General features: G+C 44.4%; 1 protein-coding gene across 1 annotated transcript; it reads right to left on the bottom strand.

Annotated features, from left to right (window-relative positions):
* Nucleotides 1-3,374: 3,374 nt before the first annotated feature.
* LOC137257817 (adenosylhomocysteinase A-like) lies at nt 3,375-17,196 on the bottom strand. The gene is made up of 9 exons (XM_067795272.1): nt 17,081-17,196; nt 15,190-15,380; nt 8,084-8,212; nt 7,540-7,639; nt 6,542-6,654; nt 5,662-5,869; nt 4,726-4,931; nt 4,214-4,408; nt 3,375-3,924 (listed from the first exon to the last, which is right to left on the bottom strand). Exons 1-9 carry the CDS (start codon nt 17,106-17,108, stop codon nt 3,793-3,795), a joined length of 1,302 nt encoding a protein of 433 aa, XP_067651373.1. The 5' UTR covers nt 17,109-17,196; the 3' UTR covers nt 3,375-3,792.
* Nucleotides 17,197-19,075: the final 1,879 nt, after the last annotated feature.

Here is a 19,075-nt window from a genome sequence, read left to right as displayed (position 1 = left end):
ACTAAAGAAGTTTGAAGAACTAAACTATGCATTCGTCTTCATCAACGTATTCAATTGTCTTCGTCAACGTAATATTCATAAAAATCATAAGCTAATTCACCACAAGCCGATGACCACAGGCCCACTTTGACAGCACCTTAGGATCATGGCTTGGTGTGAGAATTAGTCCAGCCGGGTGTTTGAACGGTGTCTTCCCGGGTAGACGACATTTGGTATCACAGTGAAAACCCTTTAATGTTTCGTCGAGATATACACATGTTGTTTTAATCATTAGCGAGCCGGGTTACACTAAAAACTGAACTGCGTAACGACATCTTGTTCATTTACATGATAGCAACTCACTGGTTGTTGACTTCCATCGATATCACCTCACTACTAACTGACTGACATTGATTTCAACTCACTACTAACTAATTGCCTTTGACAATGATTTTAGTTCACGAATTATTTGTTGATATTTACCTCACTAATTATTATGGACATATATCCTGCTGATCCGCAATCCAATGCATCACTTTCGAAATGGTAAATCAGCGGTACAACTTCACGTCAGAACCTGTGGCTGGAACCGTGAGTGCATGTATCGTACTTAATGACACTCCATTGGAATGTGTGAAGGTTACAGTAGTAAACGCTTCTTGATTGTGGATAGTGCAAATATAATTGCAAAGGTATTGTTTATAATTCGTAACTAGAATATATAAATAATCTTTCAAATTATTTGGGGGATTGCACCAGTTCTCTGGTATGTGGGTGATATCTGAGTATCTTGTGGCCTATGGATGACATCGGTTACTTCTGTGGTATATATGTATGGTGACACCTGTGTCTACTGTGCTATATGGTGACATCTGAGTCTGCTCTGGTATGTGATAACATCCGTGACTGCTTAGGTATATGACGACACCTGTGTCTACTGTGGTATATGACGGCACTTGTGTCTGCTGGGGTATATGATTACAAGTGTGTCTGCTATGATATATGATATATGTCTGTGTCTGCTGTGGTATATATCGACGCCTGTGTCTGATGGGGTATATGATGACACCTGTTTCTTTTGTGGTACATGAAGACATCTGTGTCTGTTGTGCTATATGGTGGCATCTGTGTCTGCTAGGAGATAAGATGACAACTATGCCTGCTGCGGCATATGGTGACATCGGTGTCTGTTGTGATATTTGATGACATTTGTGTCTGCTATGCTATATGGTGACATCTGTCTCTGCTCTGGTATATGCTGATATATGTGTGCTGTGATATATAGTGACAGTTGTCTCTTCTGTGATATAACGACAATTGTGCCTGCTGTTTTATATAGTGACATCTATGTTTGCTGTGGTATATGATGACATCTGCGTCTGCTGTTTTATACGGTGACGTCTGTGTCTGCTGTGGTATATGTTGACATCTGTGTCTGCAGTGGTATTTGGTGACATCTGTTTCTGTTGTGGTGTATGATGACACCTGTTTGCTTTGGTATATGATGAGTTGTGACTCTGATATGGTACATAAAGACATCCAATGGCATGAAATATATGTATCTGACTGTCCAGCCGTAACACTGCTTTCGCTCTTTTCCCTTTCTTGAAAGCTACGTATTTTAGAGTCCCGAGTCCCGATCATCATGCAACATCAGAAACGGAGGTGTTAGAAATATTTTAAGGCCGCATCAGTCAGGTGTTAGATTTTGTCCGATGTCGTACCTGTACCTTGAAAGGAAGTGTTCTCGTTAGGGGTGTCGGACATCTGAGTGTTCTGAGGTATGTGGATGGCAGCTGATAGCCACAAGAGCTGTTGTAAATCTCGCTACTTTTATCCAACTATCACTCTTTCTTGGTTATATATATCGCAATACGCTTATCAATTGATACACACTGCAATATTCATTCGGGGAACCGGTATATTGGATAAACAATACATATGTAAAGCTTTTGTGATTATCTTTATGGTTTAAATGTTTTCCTTCGTTATTCAATGACAAAACAGCATACTGTACTACTATAAATAGTATGAAAAGAGAATAGAATCCCTGACTAAGCAACCTAATTGCTGTCTGTCCAACTCCACCTATCCAACGTCACCGTGGAGACCTAGGTCACACTGCCACACTTTCCAACGAATGAGTGAGTTTAGTTTTACGCCGCTTTTAGCGATATTCCAGCAATATCACGGCGGGGTACACCAGAAAATGGGCTTCACACATTGTACCCATATTGGGAGTCGAACCCGGATCTCCGGCGTGACGAGCGAACGCTGTAACCACTAGGCTACCCCACCGGCCCCACTTTCCAACGAACCAAGGACAGATAACATAAGTGAAGCCTAAACAATAAGTCCTTTAGCCTCATGAGACACTAGCATAGTTCCATCTGGCGTATAATCGAATGGTTCCAACAAAGAACATGCAACAACATCTATGATGATCGCGCAAGATGCTGTGGGCAGCCTCCCACAATGAGACAAAGAAAAACCCACGTCACATTAGCCCCAGAAGAAACTGGGAAGAAATCTGTGTTTGGGGTGGCTGGCCAAAAGACTCTGATTCAGACTCTTCAAGGCATTGGATGAAACATTCGGTCACATTGACATCTGACTAATGCAGTGTTGTTGCAGGTGATAATGTTGTAATCTGTGCATACATGATGACATGCACTTTACTTGAATAAATGCCACATGTAATTAGGTTAATCTTAAAAGTAAGGTCCGCACTCGACACCTCGACTGTCAAGGGTGTGCGTGTGAGCACAATCTTACTACAACGTCAGCACAAGACAGGATAGACTCGCCGCCACTGGTGATGGTGATTTGAAGATTTTACGGTCGCTTTCCGATATAATGTGTATTTCGCACACGAAACGTTCTTTTTGTGGAAAAAATATCTTTCCAAATGGTTCGGGTGTGACACGACTTTAATTCTCACGTACCAGTAAATCGTTCTGATTCGTTTAAAAACTCAGACCTTGAACTCATGTTTTTCGTAGTCGGAAAAATACTACAAACATTACCGACATGTCCCTTTACTCCTCTTCTTGAATAACGTACTGTCTCTCATGGCGGTGTTTAGCTATTACTTTCGAAGTAAATGCATAAACTCCATACTCCGGGACACTCAGATCTCGTCACCAACTTACTAATTTCAATCCACACCAAATACTGAGATGTTTGCATGCATACACATCTCTCTATAATCAGGAGAACCTCATCTTCCACCCTTCATCGTAGGCAGATCCACAATGGGGTACACACCCCACACACTCCTCTTCTGTACTGAATTTATCAAATGACCATTAAAACTCAAGAAAACGATGATGCACCCAATCCCCAAAACGCTGTATCCACCCCTGATGAGGACAATTCAATACAACATCTTGGGCTTGGTATTTTCAGTGTTTATTGCATATATGTCTGTACACCATCATCATGAGGGTAACAATGTTAACAAAAAATATGAAAAGCCATTCAGACATTGCAAAGCAATCTTGAATGCTGAAAAGATCCATATCTTAAAATATAGACAACCAAAAAGCTAAGCAAAAAAATGATCAACAATCTGCTTAATAAAACTTCAGCATGATAGATTTTGTTTCCTACACAACTGTCCCTTCTGCCTGGAGCAGGGAGATTAGTTTCCCCGTCCAGTGTAACACAGAATCTTTCACTGTGTCAATAGCTGCTGGCGATGAGCGAACTTTTCAAGTGTGGTGGCGTTAATAACTGTCGCCATGAGAATCAAGGAATGCTGGATGTATGTTGTGAGGCATCAGATGACACATGCTCCGTGGATATGTTGTTTTAGTATCTGTAGTGGTCAGGTTTGAATGGTCCTTCTGCCGGAATGCCAAGGTATGAAGCCTGATCGGAGGTCAGCTTGGTCAGTTTGACACCAAGATGTTCAAGATGTGCTGCTGCAACTTCCTCATCCAGCTGCAAAAGAACATTTCAATGGAATCAAAGACTGGCAGTATGTTTAGCTCTAGCTTCATTCTAAACACAATGAAGTGGATCAAAGAATGTAACACAAACCCTGACTAATTTGCTGGTGCAAATAATCATGACACATACCCTAACCATCCAATCCCCATTTTAGCATACTACATAGACAAGCACATACAAGATAAATGTCATTACCTGTATGCACAATAATAATATCTATGGTAAAACTAAATCTTATCCCTTCCAACTCCTGCCTGGCAATCCCACTCGTCAACCTTACCTTCTTGGGCAGCATGTAGACTCCGACCTTGTAGTTGTCGGCTTTGGACCACAGCTCAATCTGTGCCAACACCTGGTTGGTGAAAGAGTTGCTCATGACGAAGCTAGGGTGCCCATGGGCACATCCAAGGTTCACTAGTCGACCCTCAGCTAGCAGGATGATGTGGCGGCCATTCTTCATTTCATACCTGTCGACCTGCAACAGCAGAAAACAAAAATAGATTTCAGAACTGACAGGTGGTATCCATGACGACATGCCTATACAAGTGGCGACGTTTGTTGTTTCTGCAGTATTACAGCAATGTGTACGTCTTGCTATCCATACCAGACCAGCACTTGACACTTGAGCTCAACTGGGATATAATGACATACTTCAACTAAGTCATCAATGTACAGGACACACCTGCACTGATGATGGCGGAGACCATACACCTATGCAGACGACAATGGGGACCACAGATCTGCACAGCAAAGGGGACCATACATCTGCACACACAAGACCGATATTCTCACCTGAGGCTTTACTTCTTCTTTCTTGACACAGTTTTCATTCAAATATTTCACATCAATTTCACAATCAAAATGTCCGATGTTGCATACGATAGTATCCTCCAACATGCTGTCGAAGTCTTGGGGTCGAATGATGCCCTTGCAGCCTGTAGCTGTCACAAAGATGCGAGCTTGTTTCACAGCATCCTCTATCGTTGTTACCTGGAACCCTGAAAGAAACACGCAGACATGAGACATGGTGTACAGTGTGTACAAGCGGAGGGGAAATCATGTCAGCAAGCAGGGACACATCACTGTTTGAGAAGAAATGTCGTTTTGATCAGTACTTCAGTCATATTGAGTGAGGGGAGGGTCTGAAGCACTTGTGACGACAGACACCTGGACAGGGATTTGAACCCACTCACATTAGTTTCTGACATCCCAAAGGGACACAACTCTTTCAAAATATAATGTCATCCTTGCATAATTTCAGTCATACAGTAATGACACAATTCTGCACAAGGAATTTGTAGTGCCATGAAAATATGAGAAAACATCAGCCAAAAATCTGAGCAACAAGCAAAATGCATTGAAGCCAAACATCACTTCAACTAACATTCAAAAGGTTTTGTTTGCTATTTCAAGTTGTCATCAGAAATATAATAATGGACACCTATCTTACCATTACCAGAGGTGGACAAGCAGCCAAATCAGCCACAGCCAATCATTTTACCTTGCTAAACAATCCAATCTTATTACCTTGGGGAAGACAGTGTTTGGGTCTACTTGTAACCAATGCTTAAACCAGATTTAGATACAACTGCTTAAATGCATACAGTGAAGGAATTCTATTTTCACAATTTCAAATTTCCGTATCTTTGGAAGCTCTACATTTTAAAACCACAACTGCCAACATAATACTTGGAGTTTGAGTCCCACGACATGGCTTATCAAACATACCTTCCATGGCTGCCTGAAGTGCATTGATAGGATCAACCTCAGTGACCATGACACGTGCACCGAAGGCACGGAGGGCTTGGGCGCATCCCTTGCCGACATCACCGTACCCAGCTACACAAGCCACCTTCCCTGCCAACATCACATCTGTTGCCCTCTTGATGCCGTCAACGAGAGACTCACGGCAACCGTACAAGTTGTCAAACTTGCTCTGTAATACAGAAAACAATGACACTCAGTCTTGTTTAAAAACATCAACAAGGGAGGTATCCTCTTTTGCACAACAGTACAGAATTTCAGTCATGAGACACCAAGGCAACATTGTCTTGAGATGCATCTGTGAGCGTAATGTGACAGTCAAAAGAGTATCTTCACCTCGAAGAGAAAGTCACCTATTGTGCTGTGTCAGGAATCAAAGCACAATTATAATTGGCACCAGAGGATTGCAGCACACTTGTTTATGTAGTCAACAGATCAAAACGTCAACAAGTTGAATCCAGCTTAGATATTTATATATTCAAAGATATGAGATAAACCCAATACCATGAAAAACACTGAATTTAATGTCATTTGGAAAAACAGTGGCTGAAAGGCAACCATTTTCAAAATCAACTTCAAACCTCTTGAAAAGAATCAGGTGTCTCCCTGTTAGGAAAAAGTGTGTTAAATACAAAAAAGTATGAACCCTAATTCTTTATTAGTGCCCTGGGGCAAAACAGAGTTTTTTTAATAGATGGTAGTATGATAGTACAACTGACAGCAAACAGGCTTTTTCACGTGATGCATAAGTTTTCAAAGGAAGGAAAATATTTACTGGTACATGACATATCAAACTTGTATAGACATAATTCACGAGAAGTCAGTGACAATTATGTCTGGTTACCTTGGTGACAGAGTCATTGACATTTATGGCTGGGCATTTGAGACGTCCATCTGCCATCATCTTGTACAGGTTGTGGACACCTGTTGTGGTTTCCTCCGACAAACCCCTAATACCTGCAGAGTATCATCATCATCATCATCATCATCATCCCATTAAAAACACAAACCATGACAAGAGGCGACTTAACCCAACACGTGTGAGAGTTTTGCATAAAACACCATTTTGAATGAAATGATGTCTTACAGATCAATTTTTTGGAAGCAATGAATTACCAGGAATTGAAGAGGTTCCTTGCACAATTAAGGCAGAAAACTCTCCATAGTGAGTGAGTGAGTGAGTGAGTTTAGTTTTACGCCGCACTCAGCAATATTACAGCTATATGGCGGCGGTCTGTAAATAATCGAGTCTGGACCAGACAATCCAGTGATCAACAACATGAGCATCGATCTGCGCAATTGGGAACCGATGACACGCGTCAACCAAGTCAGCCAGCCTGACCACCCGATCCTGTTAGTCGCCTCTTACGACAAGCTGAGTCGCCTCTCCATAGTGATTTCAAGCACATGTGACATTGACAATCAGGCAATCTGTGCCTCCCTTCACAACTACTGAGGAACAAAGTAACCTTATTTTCAGGTTGATGGTACCGATAGTCAATAAATAATCATCAAGCTGTATCTACAGACACCTGAAATACAGGCAGGAACTTCCATCTAAGAAATTATCAACAGATACCCCAAATACAGCTGGGAACTTCCACCTCAGAAATTAATTTTACCATGATTTGCTCTCATGATATGTTGGCGAATACTACTCTGCTCCTGCAGAGCAGAGATACTCTTGCCATTGTGGGATGACTAGTGGGAATTCTACTTGTGCAATACAATTTGAAAGAAATGTGGAATGGCAACCTCTAATAGTATTTTAGCTACCCCCCGGAGAATGCACTTGCATTCTTCAGACTGTATTGAATTAGTAAAGTTGATGCTGGTGGTTACCTTCAAGGTACTGTGGGAATTTCTCGTGTACGAGATTCGTGAGATCACCACCATCATCAAGGATCATGTTGAGGGGTTTACCATCAGGGAAAACCAGAGTCTGCAGTGCAGAAGATAAGGAAACAAAAATGAAACAGGTAGCAACAAAGTCTACAATAATCTTAATGTATCTTTTCATCTCCATTTCACCACACACTGACCAAATATTCAATCTAAATGACTTTTTTCTTAAATAACTGAGCGAATTTAGTTTCTGCTGCACTCAAGAATATTCCAGCTATATGGTGACGGTCTGTAAATATCCATTATCAAATGCATGAAAATCAATCTACGCAATTGATCTTAAATAATTGAGTGTAAACTAGATTTTCCAGTGACTGACATTATCAGCTTCCATCCGCTCAACTGGGACACGATGACATCATATCAACCATGTTATCAAGTGAGCAAGTTCACTTTTATGCCAATTTTAGCAACATTGATGAGTGTGAACCCCTTAACCAAGCCTGACCAGAATGATGACATGACACAAAGATCTACTCACTTGTTCAATGCACCACACATACTCTTCATCTGTCTCCCCCTTCCAAGCATACACAGGGACGCCAGTTTTAGCTATAGCTGCTGCAGCGAAGTCTTGTGTAGAGAAGATGTTGCAACTTGACCACTGGACCTGAATACATGCAAAGAAGATGTTAAGTGAGGACTGTCAAAGTAACATCATTCATCTGAGATGGCCCTTCCCACATCCAGTCTCTGCTAAAACATCTGCCACAAAAAGTGTTGATTATACAAATGTGGCCATATCATGGGCCTATATTCGCTCTAGCAATATTGCAGCTGTATGATGTTTGTAAATAAGCCCAGTCTGACAATGCAATAATTTCATTCATGTGACGTTAAGAATACCAAAGGGGTTAAAAAAAAATTTGTAAAGTTGCAACTTGTCCTGGCTAACTTTTTTATGACATAATCATGAAAATAAATTTAGGAAAGATTAAATCAACATGGTATTTGATGTTAGTGTTTTCTGGACTATTTATCAAAAGGTGATAAATAGATAAGTAAGAGAACCCTACTTTATTATTGTGAAATTTATTAAAATCTAAATATTTTAGATATTTAAATACTTACCTTACCATAGGTCTTATGCATATTACCTCAAGCTTCGCTAGTAGAGATCAGACAGACGTTGATTCGCCATTCCCTGAATGGCTACCTCGTATAATCTACGGATGTAGTCACGGAAGTGACGTGATCTCCCTACTCGCGGGAAAGCGAGCCATCCCAAAATTCACTTTTACTGGCAGCAGGAAAGAAAGGTCCGATGAGTCCAAAGTGGGGAGGAGCATCCAGCGTTGGGAGGGAGTCACCGCCCTATGGTAAGGTAAGTATTTAAATATCTAAAATATTTAGATTTTAATAAATTTTTAACTTACCTTACCATAGGTCTTATGCATATGGCTTCGACAGAGAGGACGGTGGTGTGGACTCCGGAGGACCTTCACATCTTCAGCAGACCAAGCACATGCACAGGAGACCCGGGAGACCAATGCCAACGTCACAGGGCAAACCTGGAAACAGGACAAAGGATAACCCAAGGGAACTCCAAAGAGAAACCGACGCACCCAGAGGGTGAGGTTAATCTTAAGACCAAAGGTAAGAACAACACAATTACCTAATGGGCGGAAGGCTGGGTGAGTTGCTGTGCAACCACCAACGGGCCAAAAGACTGAAGCCCCTCCATGTCCTCGACAGCCAAGTCCCTCAGGTAGTGTGAGGCAAAAACGGTGGACGACTTCCAAAAACAACCCTCCATAATCCGTGGCACCGTACAGTTCCTGTGGAGGGCCATAGTGGACGCCAGGGCTCTAATTTCATGGGGGTTGTTCGCCGTCGGATGGGGGAGTTTCTTGGCATCGTACGCCGCCAGGATAGTCGCACGAAGCCACAGAGCAATAGTGTTTCTATTAACTTCCCCCTTGCACGATGAAGAAAAAGGGATAAACAGTCTCTTTCGGGAATGTCTCTTCAAGGCAGACCTCTGGATGTAATATCTAAGGGCCCTGACTGGACACAGGAACTCCTCCTCCGTATCATGTCGTCCGAGGATGGTCGATAAAGGCGGGATGGAGAACCGTCTATCTGGTTGCCCGGGAAGCTGATTCTTGGCAATGAAGTCCCACAGCAATCCCAAGTGGACTCGACCATGCCTAGCTTGTTCAAAACGCACTTGTGTGACATCCAGGGCATGAATCTCACTAACTCTAGCTGCCGTAGCTAGGGCAAGTAAGAAGACCGTCTTCCTGGACAACAGCTCGAAGGAAGCATCCTCTAGGGGCTCATATGGGGAGCCTCTCAAGTGTTGCAAAACAACATTCAGATCCCAAGCTGGAGGGCGGAACTTGACCTTCTGGTCCTCCAACTTGAACGCCTTCAGCAGGGCAACCAGTTCTGGAACTTTAGAAATCTGACGATCCGTCTTGACCGCCAAGACGGAGTTCAATGCTGACAAGTAGGTACCCAACGTACTCCCTTTGAGATGCTTGGAATTACGTAGAAACATCAAAAAATTCGCCACGAACTGTGGGGAAGCTGTCATGGGATCCTGTGATCTCTGAGCACAAAAGCTTTCAAATGAGCGCCACTTGTCATCATAGAGGGATCTGGTGGATGTCCGATGAGCTCGGGTTATGGCATTCGCCACATGCAAGGAATAGCCTTTCGCCCTTAATGCCTTCTGTAAATGGTCCAGCCGTGCAGATGGAATCTCAGCGGATCTGGATGGAGTTGTTGGCTGTGCGGATGACGAAGGAGGTGTGGCCAATCTGGAAGCTGAACCGGATCTCCGCTGACGAGGCGTCGCAGATCGGGGAACCACGGTCTGGCTGGCCACCAGGGCGCGACCAAAAGCAGTCTCAGGTTCTGTGTCTGCTTGATCTTGCCAATCACTTCTGGGAGAAGAACGGGTGGTGGAAAAGCGTACGCGTCTAGACCCTCCCACGACAGAGATAGAGCGTCGACTGCCCAAGCCTGTGGATCCGGTACGGGAGACACGTAAGTTGGTAGCTGATGGTTGAAGCTGGTGGCGAAGAGGTCCACCAAGGGTCTCCCGTGGCGAAGGCAAATCTGACGAAACACGTCTGGATGAAGCATCCATTCCGTCGGTGAAGGTCTGCCTGGGCGCGACAACGCGTCTGCCAGAATGTTCTTGCAGCCGGGTATGTGTCGAACCCTGATTGTGATCCTGTTGCTGTCTAGCAGATCTGCTAACACGAACATCTGGTCTAGAAGTTGCTTGGACCTGGTCGTGCCCTGATTCCGGATAACCCAGACGACTGTGGAGTTGTCCGACGCCACCAGGAGCTTGGTGTTGGACAAAATCGGTAGCCAGCGGCGAACTGCTAGAATGACGGCTTGCAATTCCAGGTTGTTGATGTGCCACAACCTTTCGGCGTCGGACCACAGCCCTGAGGTCGTTCGGCCCGCCAGATGGGCGCCCCACCCTAGTAGAGACGCATCCACGAACAACTCGTGGTCGTGACTGGAGTCTTCCAAACAGACGCCGACGCAGACATTCGATTCTACCATCCACCACCGGAGATACTGATGTAGATGTGGAGGTAGAAGAACCCGTGACTTGAGGTCGTTCATCTGGATGAATGGTGACAGAAACCTCTGTAAGGGCCGTAGCATAAGGCGCCCTCTGAGAGTAAGATCCTGCGCCGATGTCAAAAGACCCAACAGAGACTGCCACTCTCTGAGGGTCATGGGTTGAGAGAGACCTCGATCCGCAAACGCCAGAATCTTTAGCCATCGATCTGGAGGGACCCTGACAAGATTGTCTTTTGTTAAAAATAATCCCCCGATGAAGGTCAGTTCTTGAGTTGGTTCCAGATGTGACTTGTTGGTGTTGACCATCCAACCCAGTTGATGCAGCAGGCGGGTGGAGAAGTCCAAGTGTTTGCGTAGCAGTAGAGGACTGCCGTGGTTGAGAAGGCAGTCGTCTATGTATGGATCGAAGTCCACTCCCCTTAGATGAAGAAACCTGGTAACCGGAAGCGTGATGCGTGTGAAAAGCCACGGGGCCGTAGAAATGCCAAACGGAAGCACCCTCCACTGGTAATGTATTCCGTTGAAGACGAACCTCAGGTACTTCCTGTGACGCGGATGTATGGGAACATGTAGGTAAGCGTCCTGTAGGTCCAGACTGGCTAGCCAAGCCCCGGGAGACAATTTGGCTCGAATCTGCTCTAGGGACGTCATTCGGAAATGAGGAGGGTCGGCCAGATACTGTCTGTTGAAGACCGCCATGTTGTGAATCATGCGCATCTTGTCGGAATCTTTCTTTGGCACCAGGAAGATGGGTGAGTAGAACCCCGGGGAGCGGTGGGGTTCCAGCACTGTCTCTATGGCTCTCTTGGATAACAGAATGTCGATATTGGACTCTAGGAGAGCTAGTTGGTGTTGAGGATATATCCGCGACTGGGGAGTAGATGTCAGCGGTGGAGTCTCGACCAATGGTAGTTTGTAGCCGGACTTCAGAATCTTGCTTACAAACGGATCCTCTAGGAATGACCAGTTGGGCCAGAAGATCCCTAGTCTCCCACCTACTGGAGTCGGATGGACAGGTACGACTGGGGGTGGGAGGTCCCCGTCGGAGACATCCACGGCTTCAGCGACCAGAGTAGGGGCGCTTGCCTCTGCCTCGCCCTGGCATCGAGGGGGTGTCCCGGCTGCGCTCCTGGGGCTTCCGCTGAGTGTCATTATCCTTGGTGCGGCCCCGTCCCCTCCCAAAGGAGGAGCGGATGGATTCCCTCCTGGGAATATAGCGCTTCTTTCCACTTCCTCTGGCTCTGCCACGAAAGGCAGAACCAAGCGCCTCAAAGGTAGACAGCGCGACTTCAGTGTTCGTTAATTCCGCGTGCGACTTGTAAATATCTGGAATCTTGTCGGCGAACAGAAACTTGGAAGTGAAGGGAGCCCGAAGTAATTGGCGCTTAAATTCCTCCTGCCAATTACATGTATCCAGGAAGCCGGAGCGGCGAACCGAAGTTGTCATAGCCAACGCTGCACGTAAGTGACCGAGTAAGTCATGAAGAACTTTGCCCTGCCACTGGAAGATCGTCGTGAGATGATCCACCCTGGAGGCGTTGTCTTCTGATAGGTCTGCTGCAGCCGCTGAAGTAGCTGAGGCTAACGCCGAAATGGGTTTAAGCATACGCTTGAGTTCCGTGTCAATAGCTGCTAATTTGGAGTCCTGCACTTTATAAGCTGAGAGTGAAGAACTTGACAAGCGCTTGAGTGAGTCGTCCTGGGCTGCACCATTATCTGTGAAGTCTAGGCTGTGGATCTTGTAATCCGACTTCCTTGACTTAGACGCCTTGATCGTAGGATTCAGAGACAGCTTGGCAAAATCCTCGTCCAGGAGAGACACTGCCTCCGCCACCATAGGATGAGGTGGAATTAGTAGTTCCGGGGACAAACGGATGGACGCCGGATTATTAGGATCGACTGACGGAGAAGGACAGTCAGGTAGCCTGTCAGCAATCCACTCAAACACTGCCGATAGTGGTAGATAGGTGCCATCATCCTCGCCTACACCTGCCTCTTCTTCATAGTCAGGGCAGAAGTGTTGCTCCTCCAAATCTTCCCAAGAGACTGAAGTCGATTCCCGCCGCTGGGTGGAAGAGGTAGAAGGCGTCCGAGTAGAAGAATCCTTCAGTGAAACTCGCGAGGCCTCTGGTGAACGTGAACGCCGGGTTCTGGAAGAGCGCCGAGGAGATCTGGATCGCGAACGGAAGCGCCGTCGTCTAGGAGAGCGTGAGCATGAGCGCGAGCGCCGGCGCCGACTACGGTGAGGAGAACGGGAGCGCCGATTCCTCGGAGATCTGGACCATGATCTGCGTCTCGAGCGCTCAGCTTCTAAGCGCCGAGCGCGCTCCTCGTCTAGCTGACGTTGTAGCACCTCTTCTCTAGATAGCGTGTGAGAGATCCTGGGGATCCGGTAAGGCGCTGGCGGAGGCACAGGAGCCGGCGTCTGAACAAGCGCTGGCGTAGGTATAGGTGCTGGTATTGGAACCAGTGAAGGTGTCCCCATCAAGGCTGTAGACGCTGACGTGGGCATAGGCGCTGACGTAGGTGTCGGTGCTGGCATAGGCGTAGGCGTTGACGTTGAAATTAGTTCGGGAATCAAGGCAGGCGCTGACATGGGCGCTGGCACAGTAGCTGAGGTCGGCGCTGGCTCTCTAGTAGAAGTGCTGGGCGTCAGGAGAGACCGTAATAGCCTCTGAACTTCTGGGTGCGCTAAGGCGTCCGGACGGGATAAGTCAACAAAGGCGTCCGAGCGAAGTGGCTCCGGAGACGATCGAACCGGCGTCGTAGATGAGCGCTCCAAACCAGACGTCGGCGTTGGTGCTGTAAAGGTAGGCAGCTCCGGGTCGTCCTGTAAAGAACCTAAAGAAGAAGCTGGGGAAGACATTCTCCTCTTCCGCTGAGTAAACCTCTTTCTACGGACAGCTAAAAAGGTCTTGAAATCCGCCACAGAAAGACTAGTACAATGCTGACAGCGGCTGTCAAGGGAACAGGTCTGCGATGCACAATCCGGACACCAGGGGTGGGGATCCTTGGCTGACTTCTGCCCCTTGCAGACAGTACAAAACTGCCGAGTCATACACAGTTAACTGCAACAGATAAAAACATACCCGAAGCGTGAAATAAAACAATAACGCTAGAGGTAGAAACGAAAAACACCCCTACATAAAAAATGCAGCAAAAGCGCACCCCCAACCTAAAGTGGGTACGCCTGTAAGCTCGCGACAGCGACGGCTAGCAACCAACATGGCTACCTGTGAAACATGCCACGTGGGACAAAAAAAACACATGAAAAACGGCAAAAATCGGGAGGAAATACCATACAAAATAGCAGAACAGATGGAGGAAGTATTCCTGACGGAATAAAGAACCTCCAAGGCCGCCATGACACCTCACAAACAACGCAGGAAAACCCACATCGAAGTGAGAAAAAAAAAAGAAACATTTACAACACGAGGTAGCAAGGTAAGTGAAGTTAAATTCAATTTAACTAACCACACACCTAGGGAAACAAGACATACCTACCTGTTGAACGACAACTTTATTCAACACAATAGAAAACTCCGAGCGAAACAAACACGTCTGATCAGACGAACGCTAGAAGTAAAAGTGAATTTTGGGATGGCTCGCTTTCCCGCGAGTAGGGAGATCACGTCACTTCCGTGACTACATCCGTAGATTATACGAGGTAGCCATTCAGGGAATGGCGAATCAACGTCTGTCTGATCTCTACTAGCGAAGCTTGAGGTAATATGCATAAGACCTATGGTAAGGTAAGTTAAAAATTTAATAGTTACATTTTGAACAGATATTAAATGAAATCCAAGTTTATTTGCAGTTTGAAACCATAAGTGGAAATTATCTAGTAGCCCACACACAAGTAAGCTACCACTATTTCATTCCCCGATATTTAAACTGACTTGTTCTATGCATTTGGTGACAGGACTTTTTAACTTCCAGTACCAGTGTAATATTGTACATTTGAGTTGGAGGAACACCAGCATAAGTAAATTTGATAAGGGGAACACTAGAATTTTTATGATAAAACTGTCCAACCTCAGCCCCGAGTTCCCGCAGTGTTTCAATTAGGACTGCAGTCTGCACTGTCATGTGGAGACAACCAGCGATGCGGGCTCCAGCGAGGGGCTTCTTGGGTCCATACACCTTCCTCATCATCATCAGCCCTGGCATCTCATTTTCTGCGATGTCAAGGGCTTTACGCCCCATCTCGGCTTGGCCGATATCAGCTGAAAATACACAAGGGAAAACTGCAACATTGCTGTACATCAGAACTCAGTGAGGCCTGATGTTTTGCGAGATTTGACCTGAACCTCTCTCCATAATGTTTCACAAACACCATCATCCCAGGTCACACCAATAATTATTCCCCAAGTAACACCATGTTAACGATGCCTGTCTATTTCTCAAGATGCAATATACACAGTCAACAGAAATGTAGGTGACAACAGCGACAGCAGATAGCCTAGATGTGTAAGCACCCGTGAAATCTGTCATAATTCAAACACACTTTGCAGCAAACCATACATACATGTAACTAGAGCATGTCGCTTCAGTGTATGCATACACATTAAATATTCACTGTCATGCAAAATCAAAATTATGCTTCATATTTCCATAAAATTCAAAAACATCACCAAACTAATTGCGAGTTGCTTCTGCATGAGTAAGCATGAAATTGTACATAAAAACACAAAAACCAGCAAAGTATCATGACATAATTAACCACTGTATCCTCTAAACTTGCATGTCCGTATTTGGTAATTGATCTTTACTCAACTACAGAATGAAGTGAAGACACTAAACACAAATGGACAAGTTCATGGCAAAATAGAAATGCATAACATTGTCAGCCTATGTGACACAACATTCAGATACAAATAGAAGTCACCTAATACCATGTTTTGAGAAGAACTGCCACGTCTTCAATGTCAACTGATGTTAAATAAGAAAACAAACTGAGAGGACACTTAAGAGTAAAAGTACAATGACTATTTAACCAATATAAGAATATCTAATGTTAATGAAGTTTCAAGTTGAAATTACAACGTCGCATCATATGCAATAAAGAAGTTGTTATCCATAAAGAATCTTACCCTCTTATAAGTTACATATAGTTCTACAGCTCAGTTCTATTAATAATAATGTCCATTCTACAGTTATTATTCATGAGTCTGCAACACCTTCACAGGATGAACACATAATAATCCTACCATGTCTATGCATGTGACAACGATTATGTAGGGCAATGTATTATTCACTGTCTACAGTACAGTAGGACTATGGGTTCCTATAATCTGAACAGGTGATCTTGTAGCTGACATGTGGCTATGTCAAGATGAGGATGACTATTTACTGTCCACAGTCAGGGCCTATCTGTTTTCAAAACCAGCCGGAATCGAATAAATCAGGCACATGCATGCAATGATGCATGGTAAACTGATGGGTATGCATGAGCATCAGAGTGTGGAGTCATCCCACTGATGACCTATATATAAACCATGTTACCCCACTGAAGGGGTTTACCTCTCTGATCACGTAGACCCAGGCTTCCAAACTCGGATCAAAAGCCTGTAGAGGTCTGTGGTTCGAATCCATAAAGTGAAATGTTATGGCCGCTAGACGTACATGCATGTTCAACGGTTAAACAACATATGTGCAGACGACAGTTTCTATCTTCGATCGTCATTGCTTCACAAATGTGTACAGACGTTTTATAACAGACGACCTACGTGTAAAAATCAAATGCAGTTTATAAAGGAAGTACGGGTGTAAAACTTGAAATCGAAAACACGTACATCAAGAAGGGTCATAATTGATCAATAAAATTAGAACAGGCCTGCAACAATTCCCGTTGGCACACAAGCGATGCTATATGGAGGCATTACAGTACATATGCATTAGTGGACATCACTGTCATGGCACATACCGACTTTGTATGGTGGTTTCTGGGCCATTGTAGAGAGTGAACACTCAACACTAGCACGTGTCAAATCTAAGAGAGGACGAATGCGGTTGTCGCCTGCCTTTTATACTTTTCTGACGCAGAAAACGTCACGTGGTCACGTAGTTCATTGTCATTGGTTAAAATGATACCGGCCCAGTGCGTCCTTTGACCTTTGCCCTACTAATGTTACGGACGGCAGCGTAAAGAGGGTCTTTATGGGTATGTGTCATGAGTCAGCTGCCATTTGGAATTTTAGACTTCAGTTACGTGTATACATAATTATGTACATCTCCGGTCCAGTTACTGAAAACATAGGGAACAGACTTACTGCATTAGATTTAGTCAGTTAAAATGTCTCAAACCGAAATCCAAAAGGGAAATCAAAAGTTTGTCAATGAAGAGTCTTTCTTGTTCTTGTCCAAAAAGAGCACTTGATGATGTATTCGTTTTATTACTGGGATTCGTGCGCTGCCGTTATTGTTTCTTCATATCTACTCATACACGAGTTGAAAGAAAATTTCGTTCGATAACAAAACTTTTGTTATTAACGTTTCATGCTAATCATTTTCGATACACCTTTGACACATCGTAAGTTGACAATAGTTTTCTGACTAAACAAGATACCCCATCAGGACCCTCAACCAAAGCGACCGATTCGCTGTATATTTCCATTTAGATGGGATGTAGCTCAGTCTCGTGTAGTTGATTTGGTAGACTAACATGACATAACACCTGAAATGAACATGTATCAAAGACAAAACGGCTGCTTTAAGTGCATTCTCAAAATATGATGGAATAGGAGTCATCGGGCGTCGTCCTTTCCAGAAACATGACAGTGGATTATCTAGACTTACCCCACATACTAGACTTAGATGGGCTGCATTGGGTGTTTTCATTTCAGATTCTATAGTGAATACGTCAGTGAATATTATTTTAAGCAGCATTTACCTGCTACTGACAGAGCTTGATAAAAACAATATAGCATCGTCTGTACACGATTTATATTAACGTATAAGAGTATTATATGTGATAAATGCTTCTGTCAGTGCGTTATTCACTCGCTGTCCATTTAAAAATACACACATTCCCGATACCACCACAGAGGTTTACAATAAGAAGCAATATCAACAGGCAGATTCCGGAGCTCTTCATTGTAGATCTGGGGCACTGGACTTGACTCATTCCTGGATGATTTTCTCATTGTGCTCATGAGTCTGTGACTGGACTATCGAGTCCCCAGCTGTTGAAAACTTGCTTCTACATCTTGGAACAACATGCTTCTAGTAGTCAGCCACATTACCATGCAGGTGTGGTAGACGAACTGATCTACTCAGTACGGGCCATGATATTGGCTCAGGAGTGAAGACGATAATCCTGATATTGAAGAAGCTACTCACACGGATATAGAAAGATCCAGGTTGGATCATACCATCCGCACATTAATTTCATGGGCATCAGCTGGGCTTCTTTGGGCTTCGATCAAGTGCATCAAACAAGTTAGTGAGCCTGATCACTTTGTCACCTCTTACGACAACCATGCATTGCTGAAAATCAGTTGTAACCTTCTGGAGTCTTCGAAGAAGTTGGTTTGGCAGATGCAGGTCTGTACAATCGTATGTTGTAGGAACCGTACACTTATCAGAATGGTTCATACGTGGTCTGGATAGCCAGTTGCTATCTAGCGATTTGTATCTAACTTTCTGTGCTTTTGATTAGGTGTCTCACTCATACCCTGTGCGTTCGCATCCATGATTAGACTCACTCCTTAAAAGTACCAGAGTCAGCAGTTTACTGAGAAAGTGCAATCCCAAATATAGCACGTAAGAAATGACCACTTTCTTAATTACATGGTGTGGTCTTAACTATTATTGCTACCTGTATCATTTAAAAACAACATAGTATGCCAATATATGATTGATCCAACTTTATGATTAAACAAACTCTGAAACAATGCCAGAAAGTCTGCCTGGCAGCACA

This window comes from Haliotis asinina, chromosome 12, assembly GCF_037392515.1.
Source record: "Haliotis asinina isolate JCU_RB_2024 chromosome 12, JCU_Hal_asi_v2, whole genome shotgun sequence".
Classification (NCBI taxonomy): Eukaryota; Metazoa; Mollusca; class Gastropoda; order Lepetellida; family Haliotidae; genus Haliotis; species Haliotis asinina.
The sequence above is the reverse complement of the archived record's forward strand: the minus strand, read 5'-3'. Positions and strand labels throughout refer to the sequence as shown.